The sequence below is a fragment of the Alosa pseudoharengus genome, unplaced genomic scaffold, assembly GCF_046254945.1.
Source record: "Alosa pseudoharengus isolate Yale_2024_CS ecotype anadromous, Long Island Sound unplaced genomic scaffold, YU_APseudo_1.1 YU_APseudo_1.1_scf_24, whole genome shotgun sequence".
Classification (NCBI taxonomy): domain Eukaryota; kingdom Metazoa; phylum Chordata; class Actinopteri; order Clupeiformes; family Clupeidae; genus Alosa; species Alosa pseudoharengus.
The window spans coordinates 23,231,978-23,248,796 of NW_027468689.1; the positions used below are offsets into that span (position 1 = coordinate 23,231,978).

At 45.5% G+C, this 16,819-nt stretch overlaps 1 protein-coding gene across 4 annotated transcripts in view; it reads left to right on the top strand.

The window, feature by feature from the left end:
• LOC143142555 (glutaminase kidney isoform, mitochondrial-like) overlaps positions 1-16,819 on the top strand; it is a 40,881-nt gene that overhangs the window by 6,783 nt on the left and 17,279 nt on the right. For 3 of the 4 annotated variants that reach the window (XM_076303511.1, XM_076303514.1, XM_076303515.1), the window contains exons 2-7: positions 5,071-5,167; positions 7,344-7,462; positions 10,701-10,830; positions 11,617-11,696; positions 14,500-14,663; positions 15,606-15,664. In XM_076303511.1, coding sequence (XP_076159626.1) covers positions 5,071-5,167; positions 7,344-7,462; positions 10,701-10,830; positions 11,617-11,696; positions 14,500-14,663; positions 15,606-15,664 — 649 coding nt within the window. The remainder of the gene's footprint in view (positions 1-5,070; positions 5,168-7,343; positions 7,463-10,700; positions 10,831-11,616; positions 11,697-14,499; positions 14,664-15,605; positions 15,665-16,819) is intronic. The other variant, XM_076303512.1, reaches the window with a different exon arrangement.

A 16,819-nucleotide genomic window follows, 5' to 3' on the forward strand; every position in this document is an offset into this window, starting at 1 on the left:
GTGCTCCTAGATAGACACAAAGAAAAAGAGAGAGAGAGAATAAGGACATACTGTAGGCACTCAGACAGACACAGAGAGAGCGAGAGAGAGAAAGAGAGAGAGAGAGAGATGAGAAGTATGAAAACATAAGACGGGCACTCTTCCCCAAATTCCAAATAGGTATCCCACATTTTCAGGATTGTGACAACGATGAAAAAATAGTCATACGTCTTGGTGAAGGGCCCTCTGCTGCCTCACTCAAGGACATAGGCTCTCAGACAGACAGAGAGAGAGAAGAACGAGGACTGGTGCTCCTAGATAGACACAAAGAGAGAGAGAGTGAGAACAAAGACCAGACAGACAGAGAGAGAGAGAGGGAGAAGCTCTATGACTTTCACTTTTAAAAGATTCATGTTAGTCACTGGGTCTGTATCATCAGTCAGGCTCAAGTAAAGTCTTCCAGAGTCTGTCTTCTAAGGATACAGCTGCCACACCGTTTCTCCAAAGAAGAGCCACACTATGGGCTCTGATTTGTATGGCACGCAATGCGCATTTGTGCAATGCAATGCATTAATACCGACCCACACAAACTAATGCTAATTTAATGAACTGGGCATTGGGCGAAACATTTTGCTGCAAGGGGGCACTTGCACTAATGAGAGCTCTCTCGACACACACATACAATCACACACGCGTGCACACAAACACACACTCACACGGGCGCACACACACACACACACAACCACACACACAACTTGAGGGCTTGCTGCAGCTGGTCAGGTGTTCTCCTGGTCAGCACTTCTAAATCCAGACCAATCAGCCTGACTATACCAGAGAAACAAATAACGCCAATGGCAAAGGCCAACGTTCAGGTCAAGCCATGGCTCTGCGAACTCAAAGTCCAGTGATTTTTCCATTAGCTTCTTATTTTCTTTTCATTCATAATTTCTGTAGTCGAGGGGGTGAGTGGAGAGAGAAGAGAGATGGAGATATCGAGTGCAGATTTGTTAAAGAGGGACAGAATTGACCGGAGGTTTTCTCCTGTCATCAGGCGATGGATTGTGCCGCTCACATCTCCCAGGGAAGCAGCCGGTGGGAGGGGATGAGACGTCGTTAACCTGGAGAAGGGAACATGATGGAGAAATAAGACAAAGGCAATTCATTCATCCCTGGGAAGGGAAAGTACTCTTTCTTCGTGGTAAATGTGCTGACCTCCACCACCCCTCATTTCCGGGCTTGCTGTTGTGTGTGTGTGTGTGTGTGAGAGAGATTAACCAACACAACACACGATAGTTACATCCACAGATTTAAAGTAACATGTAATAGTGGTTGCGTTGATGTGTGTGTGTGCGTGTGTGTGTGTGTGTGTGTGTGTGTGTGTGTGTGTGTGTGTGTGTGTGTTGTCCTGGGAACAGAAATAGCACCGGAGATGACTTTTTGGCATGCAGCCGTCGTATTAGCAGGGATCAGTGGCACTAGGGAGGTCCAGGGGGAGGCAGGCTTAGGGCTCATTAGCCAGGGCTGAGGTGGTGGGTAGTGTGTGTGTGTGTGTGTGTGTGTGTGTGTGTGTGTGTGTGTGTGTGTGTGTGTGTGTGTGTGTGTGTGTGTGTGTGTGTGTGTGTGTGTGTGTGTGTGTGTGTGTGTGTGTGTGTGTGTGTGTGTGTGTGTGTGTGTGTGTGTGTGTGTGTGTGTGTGTGTGTGTGTGTGTGTGTGTGTGTGTGTGTGTGTGTGTGTGTGTGTGTGTGTGGGGCCGTAGTGCCCTACTTTCTTCGCATGCCAAGTTGACTGACCCGACATGCCACAGCTGCTACTGCTGGTCAGTCTGGGGCAGCACAGCAGGGAGACTGGTGCATGTCCAGTGTGTGTGTGTGTGTGTGTGCACTCACTGTACACGTTTTCTCTCTCACACTCTTTATGCTTCACTCTTCTCTCATTCTTTCTATTCCATGTCTCTCTGTTTCTCTCTCTGCTTCCTGTCTTCCTTCTATGTTGAACCATTCTTTCTTTCTGTCTGTCTCTCTAGCTCCGTCTCTCATTTTCTCTCCGTCTCTCTCTCTCTCTCTCTCTCTCTCTCTCTTCTGTTTCTTTTCTTTGCAGGTCAGCTCTGCAAACATGTATTGTATAAATAAATCCAAAAATGACGTCAGGAATAGATTTGGAGTCTCACCTGATCTAAGTGTTTGTTTTATTTATTTATTTATTTGTTTGTTTGCTTGTTTGTTTGTGTTTCATATTTTCATTTTGGACTGAACTGTGTGACCTCTGGTTTACTGCTGGCGTAGGAGAGATGCATCACCCCCAAATGAGCAGCAGTCAGGAGGAGGAGGATGGCCTCAGGAGGCCGCAGAGAAACAGAAACGAGCCAGGAGGAGCAGTGAGAACGAGGGAGGAAAAGAGGAGAGAGAGACAGGGAGAGAGACAGGCAGGGGCCGAAAGAGGGAAAAGAGAGAGGAGGCGCTGGAGGAGGCGCAGGGGAGAGCAGAGAGGGAGGTCAACGAGAGAGTGGAGGCAGAGAGCCTCATGATGGAGCACGAGGAGGAGGACAGGTGAGGAGGAGCCAACATGAGGAGCCTGCAGGTGCCACACAGCAGCTCCAATAGATCACCAATCACAAGCTCAATATGTTAATCCAATATGTGCAGCTGTGATATAGATCATTTGACTGCGTACAGAGCTAAAAAGCATTGTTTAAAAGTGGGCAGTCTACTCTGTCGAGTGCCAGGGCTTAAATCTCTCAGGTTCAATGCCAGAATTCAGTCATGGGCTGGGCTTTTTAAGATTTGAAAATATATAGATAGATAATTTTATATAGATCGATAATTATATATTGCAGCTTTGAAAAGTGCTGGTTATTGAAGGCACAACAATGTCCTAGCTTTAAGCCCTAATATACGGATGTCTCTTTTCTTATGGTGCGCTTATCATCACTACTGAAATGTTAAAAGCACGGTGCACAATCTGACTTAAGCGTTACCTGTCCTTGATTGTTACCTGTATGAGCTTTTAGTGGCTCTGCCTCTTCCCATGACTATGACTCTCGCAGGCAGATCGGGTCAGCGCAGGCCTCGGAGATGCTGGCAGCGTCTGATCTAGAGTGGAAGTACAAGAACCCGGACGATGTTGAACAGCTAGTCAGAGACATGGGCCAGAGCAATCTGGAAGAGACACAGGCCATTGAGCTGTTAGCCAAGCAGCGCAAGGAGAGGTAAGAGAGGAGAGAGCCAGAGATGGGGAGAGAAAGAGAGAGAGAGAGAGAGAGGAAACAGGAAACAGGAAGTGACCTTGCAGATGTTCTCCAGGTAATGCAGGGGATAGGCAAGAGATGAAGAAACTCCTTCTCCTTCTCCAACACTTGTCTCGGGTTCATGGCTCTTAGTCCGAGAGCTCCTCAGAGCAAACATGTCCCGGGTCATCCTAAATTTGGGGTCTGTCTGGTCCACAACTGATCTGATACGTCCAGAGGCAAGCACCCTCGGTTTAGATTCATGCCAGCAATACTAACTTAAAACTATTTATTTTAAATACTAGCGATAAATAAAGATGTTTGGATTGTATTTAAAAGTTGGTATTACGTATGAATCTTATGACAGGTAACATGCAAATGGCGTCTGGTTGTGGTGTTTCAGATATCCTCATTAATGCATGCTGTGTCAATGAAAAAGGTGTCCATTTTTGAATGTGTCTGTTTGACTGTGTGTAACTGAATTTGTGTTTAATTGAATTTGTGTGTAATTGAATTTGTGTGTAATTGAATTTGTTGTCGTTTGCTCAAGTGCTGTCACTCATTCACTGTGCATATTTTCTCTCCCCCCCCCCTCCCCCCATCTTTGGTTGATCTGCTTGCTTTTGCATTTGTCTGTAAGTATATATACATTTTTTATTTTGTTTATTTCTTTTCTTACGTCAGTAGCTGTAGTGTTGTATCCTATCCGCTTCTTCTCTGCGAACTGCTGTTTATTCTGTGTACCCTGAAATGTCCCCCCCCCCCCCCCTGCAAGCCTCTGCGCTTGACCCACCCTTTCTGATGTCCGTATGTATCCCAGCAACCCTCAGCCTTCCGGCCATCCAGGAATGACATCACAATTGGGCCAAGCTGATGATCCTCGAGGCATCTTTTTGAGCAATGTTGCTGGGTAATGTTCTTCTGTACTATTGTTCTGGCACGCTTTTTCCTGAACACAACCAACCAGAACACATGGACCGGCTATGTGGTTACCCAGAGACATTGCTCAAGAAGTTGCCCCATCTATTGCCACATTATGAAGTTATTATAGATGAGAAGAGGGGAAGGGGTAGGAAAGATGGAATTATGAGATGGGTCGGGTTGTGTGAACGGAGTGAGTTCACTAGGACTAGGGGATTGACACCGCCCTGGAGCATTTATTTACTCAAAATGCCACCCAATAGCTGGGTCTTCCTGGATGTGCCTGTAACAAAGTCCTACGGTCTATATTTATATTTCTTATTAAACTACCGGTTCAAGCCCTTGCAGTTTGGATGAAAGGCCTGGGCCCCAGGTCGGTTGCTTTCCTATAACGCAAGGCCTTTTTTCTAACACACTAACTCTTCTCCTCAGAGAGGAATGGATTCCCAACTGCACCATGCCAGCCTCTGTAGTGCACACCTAACCCTCAATGTTCTAGGGGTTCCCTGACCCCTGAACTCTGTAAAATACTGTAGCAGAGTTTTCTCACGCCATACTAAACCTCCACTAAGAGTTACTCTCTTTTAAGTATTATTTTGTTAATGTATTATTTATTATTATTAATAATAATTAATTCATTTATTTGAGAATGCCCCCCCCCCCCTCTAAAGGGCTGGCATTTTTCAAACAAGAAAGAGGTTGAAATCTATTCCACAGAAACTGAGTGTTACTTTTAAACCAGTGTCAGTATTGCTTTACAGTAAGACCACTCTCAGCATTATACTTTAAAGCTGCCTATCCCCTTCCTCCTCTGATACAGATGTGCCCTGCTGCAGATCCCCTTTCCTCACTGCTTTCACTGTGCCTAGTTATCATTAGCGGTTAGCATCCAGTGTCTCACTCTGTCTCTCTCTTTCTCTGTTCTCTCCTTTATTTCCACCTCCCAGGAGAAGGAAGGCGGGTATCCTACCCAGCTTGGAAGACCTTCTCTTCTACACCATTGCAGAGGGCCAGGAGAAGATCCCTGCACACAAGTTCACCACGGTGAGAGCTAGCATTCACACTTACGAATGGTACTGAAGGTACTGAAGTTCACCACGGTCAGAGCTAGAATTCACACTTACGAATGGTACTGAAGACCTGTTATCTGACGTCAAGCATTTACCTTACCATACCATAAATCAGCGAGGAGACTGCTGGTCCAGAGTCAAATTACGTTCGGTGCTTCTACCACTCTTCTGATAATTTTGCGGCACAACTAAATGGTATCATGGAACGACGGGCGGATAGAAAAAGAAAAACAACATTTTCCTGATCAGGAAATTCTTTCTAATGTGGTGTTATCAACCAAAGAGGCAGACAATTACGTGGTAGTTGTGAGTGCCCATTCAATGTATGTGTGAGTCTGTGTGAGAGAAACTAAAACTACTCGAGCTGCACGTATAACATAGGCAGGCTAAGAAGTAACGATATTTAATACAACAAAGTGGCACGAAGACCTCAAAAGTTTGAGATGTCCAGGCCTCAAAGAAGTTTGGGAAAGATGTAGTCTGACAAAGTATGACAAAGTCTTCATGCCCTTGAATGTTGGAAAATGAACGTTCTAAAGAATATCTGGGTTCATTGAATTCAACATAAAATTTTACAACCTTGAATTGTTGCGGAACGGAATCTTATGAATGTTCAAAAACCCACACCTTTAAGTAGCTTAAACCCCTCTTTTGTAACCATCAGGTGTTCGTTTCTGAAGCAAATGCTTATTGCCTGATAAGATCACACTGCTGCATAGTCCACACCCTTGAGACGATGTGGGTTCTCATTTAGAAGACTCCTGTGGTCCTCTCTCATCTGTAGTCACGCAAGGCCACCCTGCTAATATCTCAGTCGGCCATCTGGAAACGATAACTCAGTGTCGCCAATCGGCCATCTATTCCCACCAACACACACACACACACACACACACACACACACATTCCCTTTTTCTCTCCTCCTCCGTCAGGTCCTGCGGATGCACACCATTTATTTCTCCCTGTTAGCAGCCTCTCGTTCATCTTCGCCCGTCAGCCCGGCCCAGTCTGCCACAGCCCTGCCAGGAGGCGGCCTTTGTTTTATCCCATTTCCCAGTGATGGCTCTATCTTCCCCTCGGCAATGAAACGCTGAGAGTATGAATCACTGCTCCACTCCAGGTTCTGTAGACCTCATTACCCATCACCACTGGCTGTCACAATTGTCGCCTCGTAACCCAGATATAGGCCAGCGAACGGGCTCATAACAAACCCCATCTCCATTAGCTAGGGAAGGGTCGAGAGGCGCTCACAATACAAGACAAATGATCGTGTAAGGTTTGTCCGCCCTTGCCTTCCGTAGCTTACGTTGATTGGTTTGTTATGGTTTGTGGTCCCATTTCAGAGTCAGGTGGTGGTGGTGAGGTTAAAGCAGCCTATTGTTGGTTTGGTTGATACAGTACAAATTGCCCAAATTTGGTCTGAAAATGCCCTTAAATTAATTCATGACAACTGTTAGGTAATTGTGGTCATGCTCAAATGTCAGTATGCAGCAATACAGGAATCTAATAACAGACAGTAGATCTCATGATGTGTATTGATATTTGTTTATTATTTATGTAAGTGGCATGTCTGTTTCGCTCTTCCTGAGACTACTACAATAGGTCAGCAAGTCCAGCACTTCAAGGAATAAAACTCCACATCATGTCTCTCCAGGTAGAATCTGACATGTCTACAAGGGAGACTAAGGGCTAGTCCACACGTACCAAACCGATCTTTTTGTCCTCCGTCTTCCCTAGAACTGTATCAAGAATATTTGTGTCCAAACGGATCCATCTCAACACGACTCAACACGAACATGGCTAGTGCAAGGAAACCAGAATTGTTTGTGTGGACTGATAGTGAACTGCCAACTGTAGTCAACTGTAAAACTAATAAACTTTTACGGTTTGTGAAGGGTGCAGTCCCGTCCTTTATTTGGCTAACGCAGGTACACATAATCTCCTTTACTTTCTTTGGTTGTAGGATAGTCCGCGATTCACATTAGTTTTGGCTATCACCGCAAATCCATAGGCTACTAAATGCTAGGTCTACCCAAGTTAGGCTATTCTGTCTCCACATTTATAATATTGCTGTAATACCTTCGATAGTAACAGTCTCACTCTCTCTCTCTCTCTCCCTCCCCTCCCCTTCCCTCTCTCTCCCCCTCTCTCAGGCTCTGAAAGCCACAGGGCTATGGACGGGCGATCCCAGACTGAAGGAATGTATGGAGATGCTGAAGGTGACGCTCAAGACCACCTCAGACGGAGCTCTGGACCGCCACCTCTTCAAAAAGTAAGACCGGCACATCCATGGCCAGGAAATCTTGTCTGACATAACCATGGTGGTTCATATGTGGTGAGATGCCCATATGCATGAGACAGACGAGTACAGTGTACAATGTAAACACAATGATGTTTAGTGTCAGGAGAGGTGTAATTGTTGTAAGTGATGTGTATGTACACATTCTTATACATTACTATACATCTCCACAGGTATACAGTGTATATATATATATATATATACTGGCCAGTCGTGGCCTACTGGTTAGGGCTTTGGGCTTGGAACCGAAGGGTTGCCGGTTTGATCCCCGACCAGTGGGAACGGAACTGCCATTGAGCAAGGCACCTAACACCTCACTGCTCTCCGAGCACCGCTGTAGCAAGGCAGCTCACTGCTCCGGGTTAGTGTGTGCTTCACCTCACTGTGTGTTCACTAATTCACAGATGGGATAAATGCAGAGACCAAATTCCTTGTATACGCAAGTATACTTTGCCTAAAAACCTGATTCACATTTATTAGCACTTATGCTTCTTACACTTGATTTAGATTGTATGTCCATTAGCACTGTATGTGGAACACATACGCTGTGATGGAATCACATGCATCAAATCCACTCCTCCTTGTCATCTAGCTGAGCACGTGGGCATCTTGCCATGATCATGGACAGTTTTTAATGTTGCTTTTTCCCCGTGTTTTATTCCTGTGTCATTTCAATTATTTAATAGCTGTCGCTGATGCATCTTAGCTGCAGTCCACTGGCTTTGGGCCTAGTTGGGTTTTAATAATGCACAGGGTTGGGGGACTGGCTTGTGCCCGTGTGGATGTTATCAGACAGCAGGCGTATTTGTGCGTGTGTGTCGATGTTATCGGACGGCAGCACTCTGTTGTTGTTCTGCCCATTATGCTAAACGCTCAGAATGAGGCTCTAATGAGAGTAGGACAGCTAAATGTGGATCCACGCAGGTTCAAGTGTGTGTGTGTGTGTGTGTGTGTGTGTGTGTGTGTGTGTGTGTGTGTGTGTGTGTGTGTGTGTGTGTGTGTGTGTGTGTGTGTGTGTGTGTGTGTGTGTGTGTGTGTGTGTGTGTGTGTGTGTGTGTGTGTGTGTGTGTGTGTGTGTGTGTGTGTGACAGAGACAGAGAAAGTCACATTTCAGATTGCGCATCTGTGTCAGTGTCTAAATGTCAGCACACACACACACACACACACACACACACACACACACACACACACACACACACACACACTTACACACTCTTACACACACATACACACATTGTGATGTCCCACGTTACCCTTTTCAGCGACAGCTTGGAAAACAGCTCCAAATCCCCAGTCACGCTGCCAGGGTGCAGCACCCCTCCTGCAGCTATACTCCTGCCCCCACTCCTGCAGCTATACTCCTGCCCCCACTCCTGCAGCTATACTCCTGCAGCTATACTCCTGCCCCCACTCCTGCAGCTATACTCCTGCCCCCACTCCTGCAGCTATACTCCTGCCCCCACTCCTGCCCAGCTACAGCTCCTCTCCAGCGGGCATCAGCGGCTCCTGGTAGGGGGCCAACTGCCTCCCCCTCTTTTCAGGACGAGGAAGGGTGGGGTGGATTTGGGGTGGGGAGACTGGAGGTTACTAACGCTGAGACAGGAGATGAGTACGCATGAGCGGTACGAATCGCTCAAGTGTACAAAGGGAGCGAACGTGACTGCACATACATTAACCTTCATAGCAAAGGCAGTATGAATCATCGCTCAACTCAGCATCATCATCACATATATTTACCTTAATGTCCAGGCATTACAAATCGCTCAACCCGACGCCACATAGTCATAAGGTATGTGACTACATATAACAGTAGGATTCAGTAAATCAAATTATAACCAACAGCATAACTGCACCAAGTTAGTTTATCACACACACACACACACACACAATAATAATAATAATATCCCATAGATAAAACATCTTACAAAAGCAGCTTCGAGAGTCCTTCAACCCTTTGCCGTATAGACAACATGACAGCTGGTGTGTGATATAAAAAGGCTGTTTATGCATATATGTAGCACCAGTACGGTCACTCGTACATTAACCCATAAAGCTTCCTGCACTTAACCACTAAGATTAAGGGAGCTGCCATCCGCGTCTGGACCACACGTGCTCAGGGAACCAACCAATCCCTGCCCATGTTTGCAGTCTGAATAACACCCTAACATGTAGGACTGAATTCTAATAGCCTGTGTGTGTGTGTGTGTGTGTGAACACAGCCCTAATAGTCCTATTAGATTGTGTGTGTGTGTGTGCACGCTCTCGTGTGCTCCATTCTAATGGCCGGAGTGAGATTTATACCCCCCAACACACACACACACACACACACACTCTCTCCCTGTGAGCTAGCAGCAGTGTGGGAGTCAGTCGGCAGGTTAATGAGGCAGGAGACAGCAGCCCATTTAGTGCCTGTGTGTTTTCCGGAGCTTCTACCGAGGGCAGTGTGAGCTGCTGTCACGGCGAGTAAACATGTAGGCTATCTTTAAAACCAACCGAGAGTAAACGCATACGTACGCTATCTTTAACACCGACCAAGAGTAAACACATTCACTATCTTTAACACTGAGAATAAATGAGCTCTGGAATAAAGCACAAACTACACTGATTGTTGAAGGATGTTTCACTGTAGTCAAAGTTGCTTTTTTTTAGTAAACGGGTAAATGGATACGCTATTTAACATTAAACACTGAGAATAAACACACTCACTTAGGCAGCAGAAACTACACTGATTCTGCAAGGATGTTTCACTGTAGTCAAAGTTGTTCTTCATTCCTGTTTCTGCCATTGACCTTGTTTAAGGTAACAATGAGCTATTTAGCAGATGGTTTCATCCAACGCGACCTAAAATGATTTGCAATGTTCAGGATTTGGTCCCCGGGGCCGACTGGGTATAAAGTGCTGGATATGCTAACATGAATGCAACGCTGCACCACAACACCCCATAATATTGTTTGTACATACAGAATAAGTTGAGGATTAGTAATTCAAGCTGTCATAAGCATTGTTTAAAATTCTCTCTCTTTCTCAGTGTGACTATTTGTCTCTTCCTGAGACTATTACAATAGGTCAGCAAGTCCAGCACTAGGAATAAAACTCCACATCATGTCTCTCCAGTTAGAGTCTGACATGTCTACAAGGGAGACTAATTTCCCCCTTTCTCTCTTTTTCTCTCTCTCTCATCCTCCCTCTCTCTCTGTCTCTCTGTGGTCAGGTGTGTCCAGAGCAACATTGTGCTGCTCACTCAGGCGTTCCGAAAGAAGTTTGTCATCCCAGATTTCCAGTCCTTCACCTCCCACATCGACGAAATTTACGAGGGTGCCAGAATGCGGTCCGGGGGCAAGGTGAGTCCCAGTCGTCTTTGTCTCCCCTAAAAAGAGGCCATGGATCCTGTTGGTGGATGATTCGCATAGACAGACCCGCCCTGTTGAGCTTTGCCAAGTTTTGCAGGTTCCTATTAACAGGGAAGTTCTCTGTTCACAACTTTTCTGTGCTTTGTGCTGTGATTTGCTTCTGGTTTTGCCTGATGGTCATTTTGATACCACAGATGAATGGAGACAGTCAGGAAATGGTAGGAAGACAGTCAGGCATTGGTAGGACAATCAGGAACAGATTTTTAATTACAATGATTCACATCAAAGAAGAGACAGCGTGACTTCGCATCAAGATCCACCAGCTGCTCTAACTATACTCTCACGTCTAAAGGAGGGAAAGGAGTTTTGCAAAGTTTTGCAGGTTCCTGTTAACAGGGAAGTTTTGTTTGCAACTGTGCTGTGATTGGCTCCTGAGAACGACCTATTAGGTTCTATCCTTAAGCCCAAAAATATACTGCTCCACCTGAGTATTAGACTCCTATTGGGCCAGTCTTAAAGCTATACTGTCTAGTGCAGAGCAAGCTGTTGAGTGTGTGTTGAAATGTGAATGTTACTGTATGTTGGAGTGTATGTCTGAGTGTGTGTATCAGAGTGTGTGTGTGTGTGTGTGTGTGTGTGTGTGTGTGTGTGTGTGTGTGTGTGTGTGAGTGTGTATTTTGGGTGTGTGTATTGACCTTGTGTGTGTGTATCAGTGTCTGTGAATGTGTGTGTTTGGGTGTGTGTAGTGATCTTTTCTGTATGTGTGTTTCTCTGCAGGTGGCTGACTACATCCCTCAGCTAGCCAAGTTCAGTCCAGACCTGTGGGGGGTGGCCATATGCACCGTGGATGGTCAGAGGTGAGATGGCCGGCTGCACACTACACACACACACACACACACACACACACCCACACACACACACGCACATACTGATACACATACTCCAACACACACACACACACACACTCAAAGACACATACTGTGGATGGACAGAGGTGAGATGGCCGGCTGCACACTACACACACACACACACACCCACACACACACACGCACATACTGATACACATACTCCAACACACACACACACTCAAAGACACATATTGTGGATGGACAGAGGTGAGATGGCCTGCTGCACACTACACACACACACACACACACACACTTAAACACACACATTGTGGACGGACAGAGGGCAGTTGACCTGCTGCACATTACACACAGCTAAACACACACCTACTCACACATTGATATGCATACTGCAACACACACAAACTCAAACACACACATTGTGGATGGACAGAGGTTGAGATGGCCTGCTGCACCTGTCCCACTCAAGCGGTCACTACACACACACAAACACACACTCACACACATACTGTACTCAAACACAAACACAAGGTCACTATTCACACTCAACGCATAACACACTTGGTTTGTCTTTGTAATGTGATGAGTATGAATTTGCAGATGAGGTGGTTTTTTTTGTACAACTGGGGTTTTGTAGCCTTGGATAGCCTGACGTAAAGGTTACCCTGAACGCAAATGGATGTGTCCTGCCGATACAAACTGTGTGTGTGTGTGTGTGTGTGTTTGTGTGTGTTTGTGTGTGTTTGTGTGTGTGTGTGTGTGTGTGTGTGTGTGTGTGTTCCGCTTCAGTGTGTATATCATACAGGGTTCCCACGGGTTCTTGAAATCCTTGAAAGTTTGTGAATCTGAAAAAAAAAATGTCAATGCCCTTGAAAGTTTTTGAAAACAGACAAAAAATAAATGGAGGTCCTTGAAAGCCCTTGAATTTCCTTTTGAGGAAAAAATTCCATACAATTCCGTCCGCTTATTAACATTATTTCCATTATTTCGCCACCACTTCTGTCAATATCCTATGCGCATGCCTGATTTACGTTGGTTAGAACTACACGGCCAGCTTGATTTCTGCGTGTTTCCCACGTGTAGTGCTTGTTGCCCAAATATTTAATTTAACATATCGATGAATACACCAACAGGTTCATGGTAACGAGTTAAGTATTAAGTATATATACTCTTTTGATCCCGTGAGGGAAATTTGGTCTCTGCATTTATCCCAATCCGTGAATTAGTGAAACACACACAAACACACAGTGAGGTGAAGCACACACTAATCCCGGCGCAGTGAGCTGCCTGCATCAACAGCGGCGCTCGGGGAGCAGTGAGGGGTTAGGTGCCTTGCTCAAGGGCACTTCAGCCGTTCCTACTGGTCGGGGTTCGAACCGGCAACCCTCCGGTTACAGGTCCGAATTGCTAACCAGTAGGCCACAGCTGCCCACGGCTGCCCGGAGTTTAACTTGTTTAGGAAAATCGAAAAGTTTATTTCAGCTCAGTTTTATGCAAAACACAAACATGAAAAATAGAAGAAGGCCTACCATCTGTCATATGACCAAAAATTAAAGAAAACTGCGACAAGGTATCCTTAGTCTGTTGAGGTAAAATGATTTAATCATGCCCGCGCTTGAAATTTATCGACACATTAGGTCCTTGAATTTGAGGATATTGGGCCTGGAAAGTCCTTGAAAGGTCCTTGAATTTTATCTTAACCAAGGTGTTGGAACCCTGATCATAGATAAAAGCTGAGTGGGTGTGTGTGGTCAACATTTTTTACTGATCTCCCAAAAAAGCAAAATAAAGAAATAATTAGAACTCATACAGAACTCTGCTGCTAGACTTTAACTATGACCAAGAAGAGAGAGCGCATCACCCCTGTGTTAGCTGAACTGCACTGGCTCCCTGTTTCCTATTTAATTGATTTGGTGCTGTTAATAACTTACAAAGCTCTTAATGGCATAGCACCGTCAACCGTGGTAAGATCATTTTCATGCAGGCATGACAATAAAGTATATTCTATTCTATTCTATTCTATTCTAACCACAAAGAAACCTTAGATCTTCCATTGCTAATCTTTTAATTGTGCCCAAAGTTCTCCACAAGCGAAGCGCAGAAGCTGCTTTTATTCATTATGCACCGAAGCTATGGAACACCCTGCCTCTGTACATCAAACAGGCAAATTCTGTAAACATCTTTAAAAAAAACCTGAAAACATACCTGTATACGAGACCTTTTAGTCAACTCACTTGTATCTTTATTTATTGCTTTGTTTGTTTGTTTGTATTATGACAATTTTATTTCTCTATTATTGTGTTAAATGCTCTAAATGTAAAGAACTTTGAGCTGCATTCTGTGTATGAAAGGTGCTATAATACAAATAAAGCTTAGTATTATTATTATTATTATTATTATTAATGTCAGCATGTCTGTAGGAGTCTATCATCAGAATGTGTGTTATCAAAGACTAATCCTTCAATGTAGCCCTGTCTCAGAAGGTCAGAAGATACTCACTCTGTGTGTGTCTGTGTGTGTGTGTGTGTGTGTGTGTGTATGTGAGTGTGTGTAAGAATCTCTGATCGTTAATATTGGACCTCTCTTTTTCACAGTGTGTGTGTGTGTGTGTGTGTGTGTGTGTGTGTGTGTGTGTGTGTGTGTGTGTGTGTGTGTGTGTGTGTCTGTCTGTGCCAGGGTGTATGTGTGTGTAAGAATGTCTGATCGATAATTTGGCTCCCGGCTCTTGTCCTGTCAGACACCCAGTGTATGTGTGTGTGTAACAATGTTTGATTTTTCACATCGTCTCTCTCAGATTTACGACGGGCGACACCAAGGTCCCGTTCTGTCTGCAGTCGTGCGTGAAGCCTCTGAAGTACGCTATCGCTGTGCATGACCACGGCACCGAGTACGTGCACCGCTTCATCGGCAAGGAGCCCAGCGGCCTGCGCTTCAACAAGCTCTTCCTCAACGAGGAAGGTGAGTGGCCACACACACACTAACAAAAGCATACACACACACACGCAGACGTAGACACACACGCACTCAAACACACACACACACACACACACAGACGTAGATACTACACACACACACTCATAACACACACACAAACACACACACACACACACACACACAGACGTACATACACACACATAGTCCAGACTAGTCCACTAGCTACTCCAGACTAGTCCACTAGCTATGTCTGCATCCGTTCTCTCATCTGGAGGATCGGCCGTGCCTCAGGGCTCTGATAGAGCTCTCAATCAGCAGAATTTCCGGCTGCCTGCCCTGGACAGTGGCTGAGGCGGTGTGTGTGTGTGTGTGTGTGTGTGTGTGTGTGTGTGTGTGTGTGTGTGTGTGTGTATGTGTGTGTGTGTGTGTGTGTGTGTGTGTGTGTGTGTGTGTGTGTGTGTGTGTGTGTGTGTGTGTGTGTGTGTGTGTGTGTGTGTGTGTGTGTGTTGACTTTTGGCTAAAGCTCTTCTAGAGCTGCCCTGCATTCCTGTGCACTCTGGGCAGGAGCTGCTGGACTCACACATCCCAGTGGTACACACATTTTTGTTTTCCATTGAGTTAGTTCTGTGCTGTGCTTGTGTGTGAGAGAGAGAGTGTGTTTGAGAGTGTGTGTTTGTGTCGTTGTTTTTTTATATCATTTTGGTGGGTCATGTTCTCCCCTTAAGCAGATTAGAGGTCGTTGCGTGTGACGTAACCTCGGTGGTATCTGATCTGAGCACTAGACTCCATACTGGACTGTGCATCCCAGTACACAGTGCAGTATAAAACTTCGTTTTGTTGTCTCTGTACTTGTACTCTGCACAATGACAATAAAGTTGAATCTGATCTAATCTAATCTAATGTAATCTACCGGTAATACTGCTACAGTAAATTATATTTTCTTTCTTTCTTTTTTCTTCCTAACAGATAAACCCCACAATCCTATGGTTAATGCTGGAGCTATTGTCTGCACCTCTCTCATCAAGGTAAGTCATTTCCTCTTCCTCTTTTCCTGTGTATAAACAGCTGAACACTGTAAGGTGATGTTGTAGTGCAGATAAGGGATATACATGCATCATGCCCGGTGTAACATGAGCGTCGTTGTGACCTCCAGTTCGTATTAATTCCTGCCCTCAACCTTCCGGTCCACCTTCTGTGATTTCAGCATTACAATGAGAAGGGATGTTTAATTCATTCAGGGGTTTGGGGGTGTAGTGTGTGTGTGTGTGTGGGTGGGTGGGTGGAAGTGTGTGTGTGTGTAGGGGGGTTTACTTTAGCTCAGATTAGGGGCTTGCTGGCCTGGCGATTAAGGTTATGAATAATCATCAGGAGAGAGGGATTTATTTTAGCGTGGGCACTAGGTTGCGGCAGGTCGACATCGCCCCCCTGCTGATTGGCTGAGTGGTGCCCATGTGGGGCAGAGCCGGGGAGGTGGCGGAGGCGGGTGAGTGGGTGGGTGGGGGGGGGGGCACAGGAATCTGTGCCCGCTAGTCTGCATGAGCCCTGGGGCGGAAGTACGCCATCGTAGATGCCAGCAGGCAGGGTTAGCCATGGGAGTTGATGATTCATAACATATTTCATTCCTGATTCGTGAAACAACACAGACTTTTCAATCTACTGTCACTCTGCGTAGACCTGCCGTTTTGAAGTCAAGAGTCTGCGTAGTGCGTAGACCTGATCCTCTGAAGTCAACTGAATTGTTATATGTGGCACTGCTGGTGCCACCTTTACCTGCAATCCCTCTCTATAAGTTCCGGGGCTGGCAAAGCCAATTTTGATTCAGATCTGAACTGCTCTAGTTCTTCTAGTGTAGACCACACCGCCAGGTCACATTCCGCTTCACATTCAGGTGTGACATTCATGACTGACAGAGATGTTCTACTTCTGCCTTAGCTGTCCTAGTGCGTTTGGTCATGTCCTGGCTTTACACAAACACACAGAGGGCCTGACATTGCATCTATGGGACTGTAAAAGTTTTGAATGAGTTTTTGAGTACCAGTCATCTTTGCTTGCAGAAAATCATCCCAACTCTCACAGGTGCTCAGATGAAGTCGTAGCCAAAAGAGGACACGTACGTTGTCTTGGTTAACTGTTGATGTAGCCTATATTAATATCCTCACAACAAATAACAGCATTCTCTC